Source organism: Camelina sativa, chromosome 17, assembly GCF_000633955.1.
Source record: "Camelina sativa cultivar DH55 chromosome 17, Cs, whole genome shotgun sequence".
Lineage (NCBI taxonomy): Eukaryota > Viridiplantae > Streptophyta > Magnoliopsida > Brassicales > Brassicaceae > Camelina > Camelina sativa.
Genome location: NC_025701.1, coordinates 30,049,973 through 30,069,466, shown reverse-complemented (window position 1 = coordinate 30,069,466; position 19,494 = coordinate 30,049,973). Strand labels below are relative to the sequence as shown.

Sequence of the window (19,494 nt, the reverse complement as noted above, 5' to 3'; positions counted from 1 at the left end):
AAGTGAATAACCCCCCGATATCCGTCGTGAAGAATCCCATAATCGTGCCATGTGCATAGTGTCGGCATGAAAACCTGAAATTTCAACTCCATGGTTCCTAATGATGTGGCTATCGAAACTGTAGTTGTGCCAGACCTGAAACGAAGAAAGCCAACCTATAAGGGTTTATGAAGGATAGCTAAAAAGTGTTCACAGTAAAAGCACACAACAAGAAAGTGGAATAAGATTTAGAACGAACCAGAAAATGCAAATGTCACAGAATATGAGGAAACAATCAAGATTGTAGTTTACATCATCAAGAAAGGGAAAGATTTAAAACTTACTTTTTTGATATCAGAGTCTTCAAAATACGATTTAAACTCGGCCAAAACCTCCCTGCCATTTTCACCAAGTACATCAACCCAGATGCACGATTTTCCATCACCAAAATCTGCTTCTGGTCCACAGTAGATACTGAAACATATTAATTCACCATGGTCGACAGGAGTTTCTTCCTTCACCTCAATCCCGGACACCTATAAGCATTGAATAATCAGAAAGAACGAAGTTTCGTAAGAAAAACAGTTTGCCAATTGCATAAATATGTCTGAACTGTAATGATGGCAACGTAAACAGAAAAATGCAGCACACCTCTGTATCGCAAGAATGGACAAGATTCCTATACTGATTCACAAGCTTAGCCACGGTACTTTTTGCAGCGGTTACATTATCAACAACGAGAACCTTGTCATATATTTTCCTAAGGTTTTCACGGACTTTCGAAGTGTCACTGCTTTTCTCCACTTTCGAAATGGTATCAGTATTCTCACTGCTGATTTTTGTACCAGAAGACTTCCCGCTGCTTCTACGAGGTCTCAGTTTTTCCTCTCCTGTAAGATTTACATCAATACTTGCCTCAACCTCTAAACTCTTGCTAGGCAATGTCACAACAGGTCCAGATGGCGTAACGCCAACCGATTCTGTATCGAGTGTAGCAGCAGTACCATTACCTATGGGCTTGAAACCAGAATCAAACTTCTGAGAGGTTTCATAAGTCGGAGCATTAGATACAACTGGGACAGAGCCATTGAGATAAAAACTGTCATCGAAGTTTCTAGCAATTTGACCATTTCTTTCTCTAACCTTCTTCGCTTCTTCCCTCCAAGCACTAACATCACCAGGAACTCGATGAGTTTCAGCTACTTCTGACTGGTTTCCCACCTTGGTAATCTCTGGAACCATTCTAAGCTCATTTTGCTTTTGAGTAACGGGTTTTAACCTGCTTTGTTCTAGGCTCAGCTCATTTTCCCTCCAAGCACTAACACTCTCAGGAACTCGATGAGTCTCAGCTACTTCAGACTGGTTACCCACCTTGATAATCTTTGGAACCATTCTTACCCTGTTAGATTCTGATCGAAGTTCCCATTCCCCATTGAAAACAACAGAAGATGAGCGTTGCTGACCCGAATGTTGAAATCCCTGACAAACTGTAGTAGTCGAGTAACCAACATTTCCCTCAGTGGAAGCTACTCTCCTGAAGAAAATTCATAAAGCAGTCACAATCAGAGCTTGCATACCAAACAAACACAAGAACAAACTGAGCCCAGACCAAAGCAGGTAGAAACCTCATACTTAAAAACAGAGCAAATTAATCCATAAGCAAGTAAGCCTAGAAGCTAGAACAGAGCAAATTAGACAATAATCAAGTTAAAATTGAGCATAAAACAGAGCAGGTTAATTGATAATCAAGTAGAATTGAGCCTAGAACAGAGTAGATTAATCGATTATCAAGTGTAGGTCTCGAAGAACCCATTTACTAAAAAACCTTGAGAAAGATAAAGTGCAAACCTTTGGAGGGTTATACGGCGAGGGAAGAGGAAGGAAGGAACCGGCGAAGAAGAAGAGAAGCGAGAGGAACGAGAAAGGAAGGAAGAGGAAGGAGAAAAGTGGCGGCGAAGAAGAGGGTTATTGTGGGAGGTAAGAGAAACCCCCATGGCCATTATAAGAGAAGTTAATCTACCCAGCTTGAACTCGTCGGAGATAAGGGATATATAAGGGGTTTATGGAGGCGAGTTTTGTCGTGATTCAAGCAAGTGGGTCTGCCTGAGAAGGAAAGCTAAGAGGAGCACAAGATTATTGTGGCCATCGCTTGAGAGAGAAGACGCACTGTGTCCCTTAAACCCTTGTTTCTATTCTTCTTTATCTTTTCTTTTTTTTTAATTACTGTAATCATTTTGTTAATTATTTAACTACTAAGGACAGTCTCAGATAAAGTTATCATTTTTCTATGAAAAAAGTTTCGAATTATTAGGTGTGTAGCCCTTTCTCATTGGCCATTAAACAAAAAAAAAAACCTCACTTCACCTTATTACTTAATTTAAACCTTGAACTATAATGATTTAAGTAAAATTATTAACTTTTATGTTTATTTATTTTTATTTTTTTGGGTCAACTATTAACCTTTACGTTGAAAAGGTCACTCTGTCCGTCCGGTATCGGATGGACTCATGGACACATCATGAGGAAGAAGGCAAGCAGCTCATAAGTGGTGGATCTAAAGCAAATTACACGTACTCTTAAGTCTTACCCATAGAAGTTGAAGCTGAGGCCTTCAAGAGCAGCTGTGTTGGAGATTAAGAAGAATTTGGGATATATAGAATTTTATCGAAAATCATTTTTTATAATTGGAATTTAACTCTTTATTAGTTTATTAGGTTTCAGATTAAAAACTAAAAGATTTTTTTATTTTTTGTGCAACCCTCTTATCCATTAAAAAACTTATTGGGCTGAACCCGTTACAACATGAACAGCAATACGTCATATACCAAATTGTTTTCAATGTAAAAACGGTTTATAATACACTACTCAAAATAATTGTAATCACAAAGTATATAATTCATGAATATTAATTTGAATTATTTTATACTACTAGAATTTGAACCCGCGCACGCGCGGGATTTTAATTTAAAATATTTTTTATCAATATAAATTTTTGAGCTCAATATATTTATTAAAATTTTTGAGTATAAATCTATATAAACATTAAACTTATTTTACTAAGTAACATACCACATATATATTATTGAAGATAATGTTTAGTTGTTATATTTATTTGCAAGAGATTTTAGTTTAAATTTTTTAGGAATAAAAATCATTGAATATAAATATAATTAATCATTTAAAGTTTAAAAGATAAATCCAAATAAAAGTCATACTTATTTTACTAATCTATATATATATATATATATATATTGTCTAGTGTCGCAATAATGTTTTTCTGGTAAATCAATAATATATAACATAGTAACAAAAAATGATTTAAAGAATATCCCTCGAAGAGTACATTTCATATATATATTTTTTTTGTCAACCATTGGACCACAACAGGCCGGCCCATTAGCCTAATCCCTACATTCGTAGGGAGCGGGACTCGATCACGGGTGTAATAGTGCCTTGTGCATTAAGGACTTACTTTTGGCCACTGCACTAAGGTCACTTCACAGTACATTTCATATTTATATCCAAGGAAAACATCATTTTAAAATTTCTAACACCGAAGGTCGATCATTGACCTAATTATAGAAATCATTTAAATATATCGATATTTCACATTAAATGCAAATATACAAAGTTTTATGAACATTTTTACTGTTATGTCGTTACAACGGAGTTATCCAAGTGCATCACCTGTCATAATAGAATTTCCGACCAAGTCAAGAATGCGTGAATGCATGGTGAAATGATTAAACCCGACATCCGTTCACTAATCCAAGTTACATATATGTCTAAAACCCTTCATATGTTATTTTCAAATGTTAATTTTGTGATGCAACCTCAATTTCGTCTTCTAAAAAAAACATGGTGTACTTTAGTAATATGTTATTTCTGGCAATGTTTTTGGTTAAAAGCATTTGATCATAAAATTAATAAAATCTCAAGCATGTTTTATATATATTTTTATTTATCATGTTATAGAATTTTAGCTCCGGTTGATAATATGCATTCTGAGATATACTGTATATGTCACTTTTTTATAACGACTTACATATCATTTTCTCTATATTTTGTGACCATTGATTTTGTGTTTTTTTTAGATGGATTAATTTTTCAAGATTCTTTTTCATAGTTTTTCCCAAAAAAAAAGATTGTGACCCTTACAATATCTTTGTTTTAGATCAAAAATTTTAAGTTGAGTTAAGTAATTAATCTTTTATTTTTCTATAAGTGAAATTGTTTCTTAGAAACTAATATTTCACTTCAATTTTATTTTTATGTTTAGAATTTTATAAATACAATTACATAAATTGTTTTTTTGACTCCACCATGTATTAAAATCTTACTTGTATTCTAAAACTTATTAATTCATTCTAAATTTTGGAATATGATCATTTTTGGTTAAAGTTTGAATAATAATATTATTACTAAAATAAATCAATAGTATTATTTTTATTATTTTAAAATATTCATTTATTTAAAATATTTGGGTTTAATATGGGCTTTTAAAGTGTTATGAATGAATGGATTAGAAGCTACATAGTGGATTAGTGTTTAGGATTAGGTCTAAATAAAAAAAATGAGTTGCTGATGTGGCAGCATGAGGAGTGAGGAAAGTTAACTTTATATATATAGATTATGTGTCCTTCCACCCTCACAACGATTCAGGCCATCTGCATTAGCAGAACAGATTTTTTTTTTTGTATGAATGTGAAAATATATTCAAAACAAAAAGTGCCTCTTTACAATAAATGCGTCCTTGAATCAAATAAATTTTGCAATGCCTACGCGTGTGTAAAAAATAAAACAGAGAAAACAAAAAGTGGAGTCAATGACGAGTTGCAGGCCGTCAGCATACTTGGTCGTGTGTTGCTGCAGCAAGAAGAACTTGTTGCGGACCAGTCTATCGAGGAACTTGATCAATTGCGCAGAGGTGGTTGACTTATCCCCATGACGACGCCGGTTGCGCTCTAACCAAATGGAGTGAACAGCGGCCTAGAAAACAAGGCGAAGAAGGAAACAGGTTGTGCCTGTGATCATGGTACTTGAAAGGAGAGTCAAAATCTGGGTGAAACAGGTTGAGTAGCGGTGGCGGAAAAGCTGGCAGGTGAGGTCTTCCCAGACCCGAACCGAATACGGGCAAGCAAAGAAAAGATGACCCAGGGTCTCCACTGGCGCTTGGCAAAACACACATGAGGGATTCAAACCACGGTTCCAGGATAGCATGCGTTCCCCCATAGTAAGCCGGTGTCGTGCAGCAAGCCAAAGCATGAAAGAATACTTTGGAACAGAGTCGGAGAACCAAACACATGGATACCAACCAACTGTTGAAACCACTCGCCACAGTTGTAACCACGTTTCGGAAGTAGAAAACTGAGGCATGTATGTGCCGTTTGACTGTCGCCACAAAGCAATGTCTCCTTGAGCACGCTGTTCTCGACTCCTGAGGTTACCAATCTCCAGCTCAATATTGTTTAGCAGAGCAGAGCGGTGATGACGACCACGGCGAGACTGAATAACTGACGCAACTGTAGCAGTGGAGGGAATGCCAAGAGCAATGAAGCCCCTATCCCCCACTATATCGTAAAAACAGCCAAGAGGGCTCCAAGTTTCATACCAAAACGATGTGTGAAGACCATTCTGGACGTCCATCATGTGAAAAGGCTTTGCAAGTGATTTGTACTTGAGTAGTTTCTTCCACATCCAAGAGCCCAAGGTTGTGGATTCCCTGACTGACCAAAATGAAGAGGAACGCAGGAGCTCTCTCTTGATCCAGTTAACCCAAAGAGAGTTGGTTGCCGAGACGATCCGCCATATTAATTTGAAACAGCTAACCTTGTTGACCTCAACAATGGACTTCAAACCCAGACCGCCTTCAGACTTAGGCTTACATACATCCTCCCAAGCAACCTTATTTTTCCTCCCATTGAGATCCGGACCAGACCAAAGGAAAGCTGCACAAAGGCGTTCAATCTCATGAACACAAGCACTTGGTAACCTAAACGCCGAAATCCAAAAATTAGTAAGACTCGCAATCACTGAACTGAGCAACTGTAACCGTCCCGCAAAGGATAAAAATCTATGCTTCCAAGAACCAATACGGGCTTTTATTTTCTCTATCAATGGAAGGCAATCATGGATAGTCATGCGCTTTGTTAGCAGTGGTAAACCCAGGTAACAAACAGGGAGAGATCCAGACGCAAAGGGAAACTGAGCCAGGAGCTCTGCACGAGAGGAGTTCGAGACACCAGCCAGGAACAAAGTGGACTTCTCCAGACTAATAGTGAGCCCGTACATTGCCGCAAATTCTCTAAATACCTCAAGAATGCCAGCTAAGGAGGAAGCATGCCCATCTGAGAAGACCATGATGTCATCTGCAAAGCAAAGATGTGTAAGTTGCAGATGCCTACAGCGAGGATGATAGCCAAACCGACGATGCACAGCTGCCTGGTCCAGGAGTGAGGACAAGACATTCATGCAAATCACAAAAAGATATGGTGAGAGTGAACAGCCCTGCCGCAAACCTCTCTCACTATTGAAATAGCCCGCCAATTCCCCATTGATTTGGACCGAAAAAGAAGCCGTGGACACGCACAAACGAATCCAATGGATAAACTTTCCGGGAGATTTAACACTTCCAACACATTAAACAGAAAAGACCACTGTACAGAATCAAAAGCTTTTGAAATGTCAATCTTCATGGCACATCGAGGAGAAATGTCTTCCTGGTGATAATCCTTAACTATTAGTCTATTTCTCTTGCAAGAAGCAAGTTCTCCATTAACAACCGATCCTTGATGAAGGCAGATTGGTTTGGAGCAATGAAACCAGGTAAAATGGACTTAAGACGGTTTGCCAGAAGCTTCGAGATGATCTTGTACAAGACATTGCAACAGGAGATGGGCCGGTAGTCCTTCATTTCTCGAGTACTACTTGTCTTAGGGATAAGAGCAAGGATCGTGGCATTGAGGCCTTTTGGCAGGAATCCAAAAATGAAAAAGATTGAACAGCCTTTATGAGATCCGATCCGACAATGGACCAGCAGTTCTTAAAAAACTCTACCGTGTAGCCATCCGGGCCTGGAGACTTGTTCAAAGGCATAGAATAGAGAACATGTTTCACCTCATCAGCCGTGACAGGCATAGTCAGCTGATTCTGCTCCTGCAGAGAACAGCGGAAAGGAAGTAAAAGCCGCAAGTCATCAACAGTAGTACCAGTAAACTCCAAAGGCTTGTGAGCCAACAGATGGGAGAAAAATCTGATGCCCTCTGCTTTAATACTCTCCATATCAGTAAGTCAAGTCCCATGTGGGTCTGTTATCTCATGAATCAAATTCTGAGTGAGCCGTTCTTGCAGAGCATTGTAAAACACTCTATTGTTTTTATCCCCCACATGTAACCAATGCAACTTTGACCGTTGTTTGAGAAAACGTTCCTCCAACACTGCAACTCTCTCCCATCGAGTATGGGCCAATGATTCAACAGCAACATCCTGAGGAGAAGGACGAGAAAAAGAGGCAAGCTGTTTTGCACAAAGATCCGCATAGGCTTCTGAAGACTGACGAGAAATATCAGACAGCGTATTACGACTTATCTCGCGTATCAAAGGATTTAGCTGTTTCATCTTCTTGCTCAAAAAGAACAAAGAAGAAGTGGAATGATAAAGACTAGTAGTCTCATTCCAGAACTGTTGAACACGCGGCAAAAACTCTGGCTGGGAAGACATTAGGTTGGTGAACTTGAAAGGCCCTCGCCTTCTCTGAATGTCAGAGGATAAGTTAATCTTTCCCGGAGGTGATCAGAGCATCTACCCGCTTCCATCACGCAGTAAGCAGACAGGAAGGCCACAGACCACTGAATATTATGAAGAACTCTGTCCAATTTCTTACAAATAAGGCTAGATTCTTGGTTGTTTGACCAAGTAAACGTCGGACCAAGGCCCCGAAGCTCCAAGAAGGAACAATAACGACACACATCCTGGAAATCTTGCATCCCAGAAGTGACCATAGGCATGACAACAGAGTTAGAATGTTCTTAGCAGAACAGGTTCTTAGCAGAACAGTTTGGGTGTTCTTAACCCAATAAAATGAAAAATATATTGAACAGTACCCATATAACATTTTTTTGTTCTTAAATTAGAACAGATTTTGGCCCAGTTCTAATACGACATGGCAGTCTGCTATTGGTTGATTTTTTTTGCAAAGGAGAAATTTTTTCATTTTTTTGCAAAGGGGAAATTAAAGGAGGATTTGATTGAGAATATATGGAATAAATTTGGACATTAGACTATATATTAATTAAATAAAATGTTTGTGTGCTTTAATTAATTAAGTAATATGTTTGTTTTTTTTAATGTTTTTTGTTTCATAAAAATTTGGTATTGTATTTTGAATTTTAGTAAAAGTTTTTTAAGTTTGCAATTTAAATGTTATTTTTTAAAGTTTTTATAATTGTAATATGTTTAAGATTATTATATTGTTAAATCTTATGATCTTAAACATGTTCTTCCAATAACAAATTTTTTAACAAAATATCTAAACTAATGATCTTACATTATTTTCATAATATTTTTACTCTAAGAACATCCAAAAGTGTTCCCCCAATGCAGATGCCCTCAGATCCTAATCCGAAGATATCTACGATTCTATGTCATGCCTTGGTAATGTAATACACCATTTTATCGGGAGTTTGACAGCAAACATCACAAATCCATCATTGGGCGCGTAAACTAGAGCATTATTACTCATATTGACATGATTGATATCTGATAGCCTAGCCATTCTTAAAAGTATCATCATTGCATAATTTATTACTTCCTCCATTCTAATTTAGTTGTCGTTCTAGGATTTAATTTTTGTTTCATATTAGTTGTCGTTTTAGATTTTCAATGCAGATATTTGATGAATATTCCAATCTCATCCCTGCTGTTTTAAAGTTTCAACCAATGAAAAAATTATACAATATATTAATGAAGGGCAAAACATAAAATTTAATAGTTTCTTTAATTTGTGTGCAAAAACCTTAAACAACAGTTAAACTAGAAGGGAGGGAGTATTATATAACTTTCTCAATACTTGTTTGACTATTGTGTGTGTCGATTACATTGCAATTTCTTTATTAACCAAATCATGTGTACTCATTGACTATCAACTGATAGAAATATTTATTTGATAACAATATATGTTTATGCTGTTTCAACCATGGAAAATTTTATAATCTCCTGTGTTAAAATAATTTTTTTTAAAAATTGTAATCTCCATTTAACTGATGACTAATTTTACTTTTAAGTTTTTTTTTTTTAAATTACTTTTGAGGTTTGATGGTATAAGTTTATGGGTTTGTACCTAGTTATAATATAATAGTAAACACACGTGACACATCTCTCAGCAAACCCGAAAGATGAAAACAAAGGTAGCTTGTTTGGTGGTGAAATTAAAATCTAACACTGGATTAAATATTGAAAGTAAAAGCAACAATAAAACAAAAGGCAGAGTTTTCAATGGTCTCTTACATTAGGATACTTGGTAATCAAGTTAACTTATACTCTAAAAAAGCCAAGACTCTCGACGTGTTGATGTGCAATCCGAACAAAGTAATCTTCGGGTTTAGGATTGAATCCATAAGAGCGCCTAAACTCATCACTGTCTCCAATTCCTAGGAGCCTAACTCTTCTTATGTTTTGAGTTTCAACATTGTAGTAGAAAATGTAGAAGGGTCGAACATGGCGTGACAACTTCGTTGGGGCCACAATGATTTCACCGGCCTTGTTGGTGCCTGGAAAATAAATTTCACCACACTCGATATCATCCCACACAGAGGAGGGAAACGCACATGTATGCTTAGACCATTCAGGTTTCTCGGCGTCTTCTAGTATCCACAAATCAAAACTAGGGAAACGACCATAAGGGAGTCTCACAATGGAAGCTAGCTTCCCTTTGTATTCTAAGAAAACTGTTTCGTTCCCCCTAGGCAAAACAACACTAGGTGCTCTGATGAAACTTAGTTTCTCAGATCTAACATCGAAACGCACAAAAGCAGCACCTGTAGTTTGGGTGAAGAAAGCAGCATAGTAGAGAAAACCGTTGATGCATACATTCGCTAAACTCTCCCTATAAGGTAAAAGAGTACCTTTAATGGGTCTCCATCCTTGACCACTTCCCACTGTTAATACCTTGTGCTCCAGATGACCATCATAATCGTTCCAACTTGTTGCACAACAGGATAATGCTTTGAACTGATCATCAATGGGATCGTATCCCACAAAAGAAGCAATGGGATCTCCAGGTAACTTAACGACTTGCTCCATGCTAGGGTTACACATCATCATCCATGAGTTTGCTTTCACAGCGAGAATGCCATGGAAAGAAGCCAAAAGTTGTCTGTAGTGAGAAAAGGTGGTGGGAATTGCCATCTCGAAGCTGGGTACCAAAGAAGAAGAAGAAGACTTATGCTCCTCCTCTCCCTCGTCGTGTTGAAACGAGAAGAAGAAGGTAAGCTTCTCCTCAGGGTTGGTGAATACACCGTTACTCAAAGCGACTATAAACCGTGATTGCTTCGAGGAATTGGAGAAGTAGGATTCAATAAACCCTTGGCTTCGGATGATGGATGACCACGTCTTTGACACGCATCGGGAATTCATAAGAGTCTTGGCACGCACTCTAGTCAGTATAGCCATCTGTAGATCAAGAGGGAGAGAATCAAAATCTGACTTACTTGGGTCTGTTTCTTTCTCTTTCTCATCATCATCATCGTCCTCCTCCTTGTCTCTCTCCTTGCGTTTCATGCCGCCTCCCAAAAGGAATTTATTTTGGCTCTTCATGTCAGATTTGGCAGGCAGTCGAGTCACTGTAGCCATCTTGAGATCAGGAGGGATTGGCTCTAACTTACTTCGGCTGCTACAGGATCTGTCCTTCTCATCGTCCTTGCGTTTCATGGCGGCTCCTCACGGAACCCTAAATTTTAACATCTTACTTTACTTTATTAAAATTGAAACAGAGATTACATAGTTATTCTAGGACATACACATCTAACTAAAAGTTATATCTCGGACACCTATAAGCATTCCATAATCAGAAAGAACGAAGTTTTGTAAGAATAATCAGTTAGCCAATTGCATAAATATTTCTGAACTGTAAGGATGGCAACATAAACAGAAAAATGCAGCACACCCCCGTATCGCAAGAATGGACAAGACTCCTATACTGATTCACAAGCTTAGCCATGGTATGTTTTGCAGCGATTACATTATCAACAACGAACGAGAACCTTGTCATATATTTTCCAAAGGTTCTCACGGACTTTCGAAGTGTGTCATCAATACCCGCCCCAAAGCAACCTCTAAACTCTTGCTAGGCAATGTCACAACAGGTTCAGTCTCTATTTAAGTTAGTTCAAGTTTGGACATGGGAGAAATCTTGGTTCTTCTACAGGTATCTCTTCCCAGCTTGCTTTTGGAGATAATGAAACTATACCACCACCAGAGATAGAAGAAAGGAATGAAAAGTCTGATGAAACTGGAAGCAAAGCTGGGAAGAATGTGGTTCTGAGCTTATTTGATGATAAAACTTCTTCAAATCCTGCTCTTGGTGCTAATGGAGGAGTATATGACATTGTAAAGTCACCACCAGAAACAAGACAAACCTGTGATGACGACATTGTTGTATATGGAAGCAATGCATGTATGACTAATGATGGTAGCAGTGAACCAAAGTGTTTGCTCCAAGAAGATGGTGTCATAAGTGGAGAAAAGCAGTAGATCGGATGAGAACGAAGATGTTGTTGATGATGGCAGTTTGATCTATAAAAAGTTGACAGACAACAATGAGTCCATCCCGTGTCAAAAGCTTGCTAATGGAGATGGTAGCAAAACATATAAGAGTATGGTTCTTAGTCCACCTGATGAGCCAAACATTCACATCGCTGTAGGGGATGGAAGTCAGGAACAGGACTGTCTGTTTCATGATAATGCCCTTAGAAGTGAAGAAACTAAGAGAAATGATGGTTTTGGTGAGGGTAACGGTGGTAATGACTCCTACGAAAAGAGATTCCACAAACTGAAAGAGCTGGCATCATCCATAGAAGATCGTATTATTAAGGCACGAAAAAACATGGCATCGTTGATAGAATGGAGAGCCTTAAAACAGAGGAAAATAACAGCAGCTCATTTAACTTAAGCGTGTTCGATGTTGTTTGAGTCAAGTAGAATATCAAAGACCAAGCTTACTTGTGTAGTCCTTTGACTTTAGTATCTTTTGAAGACTAACTTGATGTAAGTGTATTTCAACTGTATCTTTTGAACTTAGTTATGAGCTAATAGCTTCTTGGTGTGTTGTTTACCAGAGAGAGCCTCCTTTTTTATTTCATCATGTAAAATCTATAAACAAGAAAACTATATGTATTAAAGAGATTCTTAAGACAAAAAAAAAGACATTGGTCGCGTAAGGATCAACTGGTAAAAGGCATAAATTACCACAGCAATTGTCAACACCATACAGATTTCTAAACTAGGCTTAATAGTTTGATTATACGAAACTACACATTAATTTAGTTACAAGGAACATTGTTTAGTTTTTTCGAGTATATAGAGCATTTGCATTTGCATCCTAATACAGAAAAATGAAAAATTTTCATTTGAATATATCGAGTATTGAGATTACAGAACAAGAAGATAGTTTTTAGGATCATCATATTGACAAAACAGAGTTGTACGTCTCATATGATATGCTCAGCTTGGTTACTTCCCGTGTAATATAATTTTCAGTAAATGGCAACTACAAGGTGGACATGAATTTGTGAATACGAAGTACAAGACCATTCAATAAATATTAAGAAACTGTAGTTATGAAATTATTCAGAAAAACATTTACATTTCTTTGGAAATTATTAATTGTGGAACTTTGCTCGTTTGCCATAAAAAGCCACTGTTCCGTACAGTCAACATTTTAGTCTACCCATCTTCAACAAAGCCACTGATCCGCCAAGTCTCCGTCTTTTATCTTCAAAATCCCTAGTTTTGTTGTTTCCGACCGAATCCTTTGTTTCTTTCTTCATCGTCTCGAGAGATGAAGAACACATCGTCACCGTCAGAGAATCTTCTCATTGAAGAGAGAGAGGAAGTCATGGTTTCTAAGAAAGGTTGTTCCTTGAGCAAAACCCAGTTTCTAAAACCCTTCGTTACCTCCATCGATGGCTGCTCTGTAGCTGAGCTTCCCCGTCGTCAACAAGAACAACGTCTCTCTGTTTCATCTCCGCGGATTTCCTTCTCTGGGGTTAGGTTTGCACAGCCTCTCTTTGTTTCCTGGCTTGAAAAGTTGGAAGCTTTACACGCACCCACTTGGAGAAAAGCTGGGATCTTTGAAGCAATCAAGGCATCTAAATACAATATCGAGGTAAACCCATCTATGATTCTCCCCATTGTTGAGAAATGGTGCCCTGAAACCAAATCTTTCGTCTTCCCGTGGGGTGAAGCAACGATAACGCTAGAAGATGTGATGGTGCTTTTAGAGTTTTCTGTTTTAGGTTCTTCTGTTAATGCACCTTTAGAAAGCTCAGAGATGGTAGATTCCGTTAAGGAAATGGAGAAAGCAAGAGTTGAGAATAGAAGCAAGGATCAAAGCGTGAGACAAGGATCATGGATACGGAGCTTCTTTGGTAGAGGTGGTCACTTGGAACATGAAGCTTTTCTTGCATTGTGGCTTTCGCATTTCGTTTTTCCAGTTAAATCAGGTTCTATCCCTGTAAACAATCTCCCAATCGCTGTTCGTTTAGCTAGAGGTGAAAGGATTGCTCTTGCCCCTGCTGTTCTTGCTAGCCTATACAAAGACTTGGGTGAAATATCCAGAGGTAAGTCCACTAAAAGAGGTAAACTCCCCTCTCTGTTTAAGCTAGTCAAAGTTTGGGTGTGGGAGAGATTTAAGAACTTGAGACCAGAAGCGAAAGAGATACCAAAAGGCGAACCAAGAATTTCTCGATGGGAAGGTGTACGACAAAAAGCTGAGAATGTGAGACTCAGTTTTGATGATTTTGAGTGGCGTCCTTACACTATCCCTTTAAAGAATTGGAACCCACTCCGGTTTTACCTTGAGGAAGCTATGTGGGTGACTGTTGATGACAAACTAGAAGATGAGTTTGTTTCTTTTGCTCGTTGTGTGAGGAGTTCTAAGCTTGTTGGTATTGGTTTTGTAGAGGATTATTATCCTAATCGTGTTGCAATGCAGTTCGGGCTAGGGCAAGATCTGCCTGGTTTGGTTGCTCATCAGAGCAACTTCACAAGAAATGAAGCTTGGGATGATTACAATAAGTGTCTTGATGGTTTAAAGCTGTTCATCCCTTCTCGTCTCTCTACAACTTCTATTACTGCGAGATACAGAGACTGGTGGCTGAAATCAGTTTCAGAGTTTATGGGTTCTGAAGAGATGCAGAAAGAGTCAACTGAAACTTTTAATGCAAGGAATACATTTGATCATCATAAGAAGTATGATGGTCATACTGATGTATCTCTCAAGGCATTGCCTTTGATTCCAGTGGTTCAGAAGTTGCAAGAAGGTTTTACTGTAAAACGCAGAAGATCTAGGATGCGTCGGTTAGCAAAGATATATAAGATAGGGGAGTTGGTGAACAGTGTTGTGTCTTCAGGTTGGAAGATGGACAAGACAAGTGGGGATGTGACAAACAAGAGAAGCAGTTACGAATCTTTGCACATGAAAACAGCTTGTGGCAATGGTGATGAGAGTTCTATGAATGAAGAAGATGTTAACATGACCATTTCTCAAATCATCAGATGTGGGAAGAAGTATAGTGATGCAGATAAACCAGGAGGAGATGCTACTGAATCACTCGGAAAAAGAAGTAGAAGATATCTGGTGGCGGACAGTTATGATGATTTAGGGCCTTGTCAAAAGAATGCTTTGAAAAAACTAGAACAAAGGAGTGAAGAGGATGATGAAACTGGAAAACAACCAGAAATGACAAGGCAAAGATGTGATGATGTAAATGGAAGTAATGCAGAAAAGAAGACTATGATTGATGACATAACGAAGGAAGCAGAGTGTTGGCTACACAAAGATAGAGAAAAACAGAGATGCATTGAAAAGCTTTGCAGTGAAGTTAAGATGGAAAAAGATATTGATGAAAGATTGAGGCAGAGAAAGCTTGCAATAAAGGAGTTAGGAGTGAAGCTGGAGGCACGTATTATCAAGGTGGAGAAGAGTTTGGCCAAGATTAGAAAATGGAAAACCAGACCAAAAATGCAGTTTCTGCCTAGCTAGTTATGCCATTTGATCTGAAACTTTTCAAGAGTATCCCCTAAGTGAGTCATGGATATTAAAAATTAAACAATGTCCTTTACTCGTAGGCAAATGACAAAACTTTATGGTGCTAGTATTAGAAAGATATATCAAATGTGGGGAATCAATACTTTTGCTTTTGAATTAGGTGCCAGAAGACTATTATCGAACTTGTTATTCGTTTTTGGTCAAACGCTAAATGGATGGTTTGAAAGACGGTTAAGTTGAATGGTTAGTTCCGGTTTAAGTGTGGATTACTTGAAATAAAAGTTAAGCCGTGACATGCCATAGAAAACCATTAATAATTATCCTCTTCATCCTATCGCTTATGAACCACTTTGTAATCTATTTTCTATGTGATAATTGAATCAATTGAAGCTACCTCTTAGCTTTGTCTTCTTTGAGTTTGAAACGTGAGATTTTTAAAGGCTTGTAAATGTTTTGAACCAAAGAAACCCATCAAAGCCACCACGAACCACCGGCCCACCGTTAGTCCTCCTTAACACGAGGGTTGTCTGTCTTACGGTTTAGAGTTTGTAAAACATTTTTAACCATCAAATCTTCATAATTACTCTTGATTCTTGTTTTGATTCTTGTTTTCCAAGTTAACTTTATGATCTGAAAATATATCCTTATGCTTGAATTTCATTCGTTTATTTTTTTCTCACTCTAAAACAAAATAACTAAGTTTCAACACAACTTTTTAATGGGGATTATTATGGATTTTGCCACTTTTTGCTCCAATTATTTTGAATCTACCATTTTATTTAAATATTTTAGATTTACCATTTTTGGTCACTTTTAACATTTGTGAATTTTATTTGCTAAAATACATACTTCATAACAAATACTAAATCCTATGAAAAATAGAATTAAAAAACCCAAACATAATGTATAAAATTATGTTTTAATTAAAATCTTGAAAAATGACAAATCCATAAAATTTAAGCCAAAATGCCAGGGAAAATTCATGGATTTTGAGCTTTTCAGGTAGAGGTGGTCAGATGGAGCATGAAGCTTTTCTGGTTTTGTGGCTTTCGCTTTTCGTGTTTCCTGGTACATCTCGTCGTGCTATATCTACACATGTTACATCCATTGCTGTTCGTTTAGCTAGAGGTGAAAGGATTGCTCTTGCCCCTGTTGTTCTCTCAATCCTCTACAGAGATTTGGGTCGAATCTGTGATTTTTCTAGAGAAAAATGTGATGACAAGATTCATGTGAAGTCTCTGTTTAAGCTAGTACAAGTTTGGATATGGGAGAGATTCAGAAACACAAGACCAAAAGCTAGAGAGATACCCAAAGGTGAACCTAGGATAGCTCAGTGGGACGCTCTGCAACAGAGAAATCAAAACGTGAGATGGAGGTTTGATGATGTTGAGTGGCGTCCTTACACTATATCGCTAAAGAACTGGAACCCACTCAGGTTTTACCTTGAGGAAGCTATGTGGGTGACTGTTGATGACAATGTTGATGATGAGTTTGCTTCTTTTGCTCGATGTGTGACAGTTTCTCAGCTTGTTGGAGATGGTTTTCTAGAGGATTACTTCCCGAACAGAGTGGCGATGCAGTTTGGTTTGGATCAAGATCTTCCTGGTTTGGTTACTCGTTACAGAAACTTCACAGAAAAGGAGGCTTGGAATGAATACAGTAAGTCTCTTGATGGTTTAAAGCTCTACATGCCTTGTCGCCTCGATCGAGGTTCTGTCACTACGAGATACCGAGTCTGGTGGCAGAAGTCAGTTGCAAAGTCTTTTGGTTCTGCGGAAATGCAGAAAGAAACAACTGATAAATCTGATGCAATGAATAAACCTGATGGTGATACTGATGCATCTCCCAAGGTAGTGCCTTCGAGTCATGTGGTTCAGGAACTGGAAGAAGGGTTTTCTGCAAAACGCAGAAGCTCTAGGATGCATAAATTAGTAAAGCAAGATAAGATAGGAGGGTTGGTCAACAACAGTCGTGTATCATCATCAGGTTGGAAGATGAACAAGACAAGTGATGATTATACAGACAAGAGAAGCATTTACAAGCCAGTGCAGCAGAAGCGGCTCATGAGGATGATGATGAGAGTTCTATGGATGAAGGTGATAACATGACTACAGACTACTGCTAAAAGGATCGGCTCTAGGAAGAAGTATAGTAGTGATGCTGTAAGTGCTTCTGTAAGACTTGGAAAAAGAACTAGAAGATATGTGGCAGCGGATAGCGAGGATGATTCAACGCCTTGTCAAAAGCTTGGTTCGATTAAAGAGGATGATGAAACTGCAAGCAAATCACAGAAGACAAGGGAGATTCGTAATGATTTTGAGGTTAACGTGATCGGAAAAACTGCAGGGAAGAAGAGAATGATCGATACTGAGCAACGTAATGGGTCGATTGTGAAGAGCATTGGAAGAGTTGAGACCAAGAAAGAAGAGTGTTTGGTCCATGAAGACGGAGAAAAGCAGAGACGCAATGAGAAGTTGTGCAGAGAAGTTAAGAAGGAAGAAGAGCTTGATGAAAGATTGAAACAGAGAAAGCTTGCAGTAAAGGAGATAGAACTGAAGCTCGAGTCACGTACTGCTGAGACGGAGAAGACTTCGGCCATGATTGGAATGTGGAAAACCAGAAGAAACCGGACCTAAAATGGAGTTTCTGCTTAGGAAACAAAACAGCAATGTCACACATATCAATTGGTGTGATTGTCTTTTGCTCTTTTGCACTTTTGCATTTTGCATTTGGAGAAAACTTACCAGACACAACATATTTATAGTGTTAGTAGTAATCAGTAGTCAGTACTTTTGCTTTTGAATTAGACAAAGAGAGACTTCGAGACGCACATTGTCTAGTCTTTGATGGTTATGGTTTGGTTTGTTTTGATTAAGTTTCGGTTTAACTATTTTTATTTGGAAACAAAACAGCAATGTCACACATATCAATCAGTGTATTTGGTGTGATTGTCTTTTGCACTTTTGCATTTTGCATTTTGCATGTGGAGAGAACTTACCAGACAAATATTTACGGTGTTAGTAGTAAATTAGTAATTAGTACTTTGGCTTTTGAATTAGACAAAGAGAAACTTCGAGAGGTCACACACATTCTCCAAATAGAAATTTGTTTGAGTCTTTTGATGGTTATTGTATTTGGTTAAGCATTTCTCAGTTTCAATTTGGTCAATTAATTTTCGAGTGCAGTTGCATTCTTTTAGACTTTATATTTTAGAAAGCAAATAAAACTGTGAATTGCATTTTTTTTTTTTTTTTACATCTTGTAAATGCCATTTACCAGCAGTTTTTGTATCTTTTCCATAAATGCAAATTATATTATCCGTATCAAACCTTTTTCTCTGGAATATGTCTTTGATTTATAAAAGTCAATATTTTCATACATGTTTTAATTCACAAGCCGCTAAAAAACGAAAACATTTAAAATGATTTTGATAAGAAAAGTAAATGTTGGGGGTGGATCCATACCCCAAACAACAGGCCTGACCCAGAAAAAGCCCATAATAAATCTCCAAAGGAAGGGAGGGTATTATGGTCTTTTCATATAGACGAACCGACATGATTCCCTATAAAGGGAGACGTACGGTCCGCAAAATGGGGGATCGAAAAGAAGAAAAGGAATCGGGATAGCAAGTACGAAAGCCTCAGCTCGTCCAAGTGAAAATCTACAGTTTAGACTCAATAACTCGGAGGATCGACGAGATAGCAACTCGTCGATTATTCTCGTTTATACTTGTAACTCGTTTAAGTCGAGTTGTAATCCGTCCTTTTGTGTCTCGGCATCAATATAATAAAAGAGAACTTCGACCCTCCTTTGACCGAACTAAACATACTAATTGTGACCGATCAGGACATCAACAATTTGGCGCGCCAGGTAGGGGGAGCCAAGTCAAAGTTTTCTAAAAAAATTGAAGAACGGACCTACACCGATTAGACGAGATGACAATAATTGACAAGGAAAAGAGCAAGGAAGGAAGCTCGTCGGGGGGGACGACTACCCCGGCAATGGAACAAATGGACCATGCAGTCCTCCCCACGCCAGACACTCCAAGAAAGGTCGTGACAGTCGACAGCCCGGAAACTTTTGTCATAGCTACAAACCTCACGACCCCGGTGACCGTAGAACCAACACAGGTCCCAACGCAGCTTACTTTGCTCAGCAATCAGCCCGTCTCAAGTATTGATGAACTGTTCCGCGGAATCTTAACACGCCTTGACCAACAAGAAGAGCGAACCAACAGCCGATTGGATGCA

General features: G+C 38.2%; 3 protein-coding genes and 1 pseudogene across 6 annotated transcripts in view; 2 read left to right on the top strand and 2 right to left on the bottom strand.

The window, feature by feature from the left end:
• LOC104758386 (DNA polymerase I A, chloroplastic/mitochondrial) overlaps window positions 1-2,147 on the bottom strand; it is a 6,857-nt gene extending 4,710 nt beyond the window's left edge. For 3 of the 4 annotated variants that reach the window (XM_019239626.1, XM_019239629.1, XM_019239628.1), the window contains exons 1-4: window positions 1,828-2,147; window positions 631-1,513; window positions 324-515; window positions 12-135 (exon numbers count right to left, since the gene is read on the bottom strand). In XM_019239626.1, the coding sequence (XP_019095171.1) occupies window positions 12-135; window positions 324-515; window positions 631-1,513; window positions 1,828-1,979 (1,351 nt within the window). In that variant the 5' untranslated portion in view covers window positions 1,980-2,147. The remainder of the gene's footprint in view (window positions 1-11; window positions 136-323; window positions 516-630; window positions 1,514-1,827) is intronic. The other variant, XM_010481247.2, reaches the window with a different exon arrangement.
• On the bottom strand, window positions 9,511-10,917 carry LOC104759931 (putative F-box protein At1g32660). Its single transcript, XM_010482798.2, has one exon. It carries the CDS (start codon window positions 10,903-10,905, stop codon window positions 9,511-9,513), a length of 1,395 nt encoding a protein of 464 aa, XP_010481100.1. The 5' UTR covers window positions 10,906-10,917.
• Window positions 12,897-15,403, top strand: LOC104758385. The gene has a single exon (XM_010481246.2). It carries the CDS (start codon window positions 13,034-13,036, stop codon window positions 15,236-15,238), a length of 2,205 nt encoding a protein of 734 aa, XP_010479548.1. The 5' UTR covers window positions 12,897-13,033; the 3' UTR covers window positions 15,239-15,403.
• On the top strand, window positions 15,308-17,898 carry LOC104759930 (annotated as a pseudogene).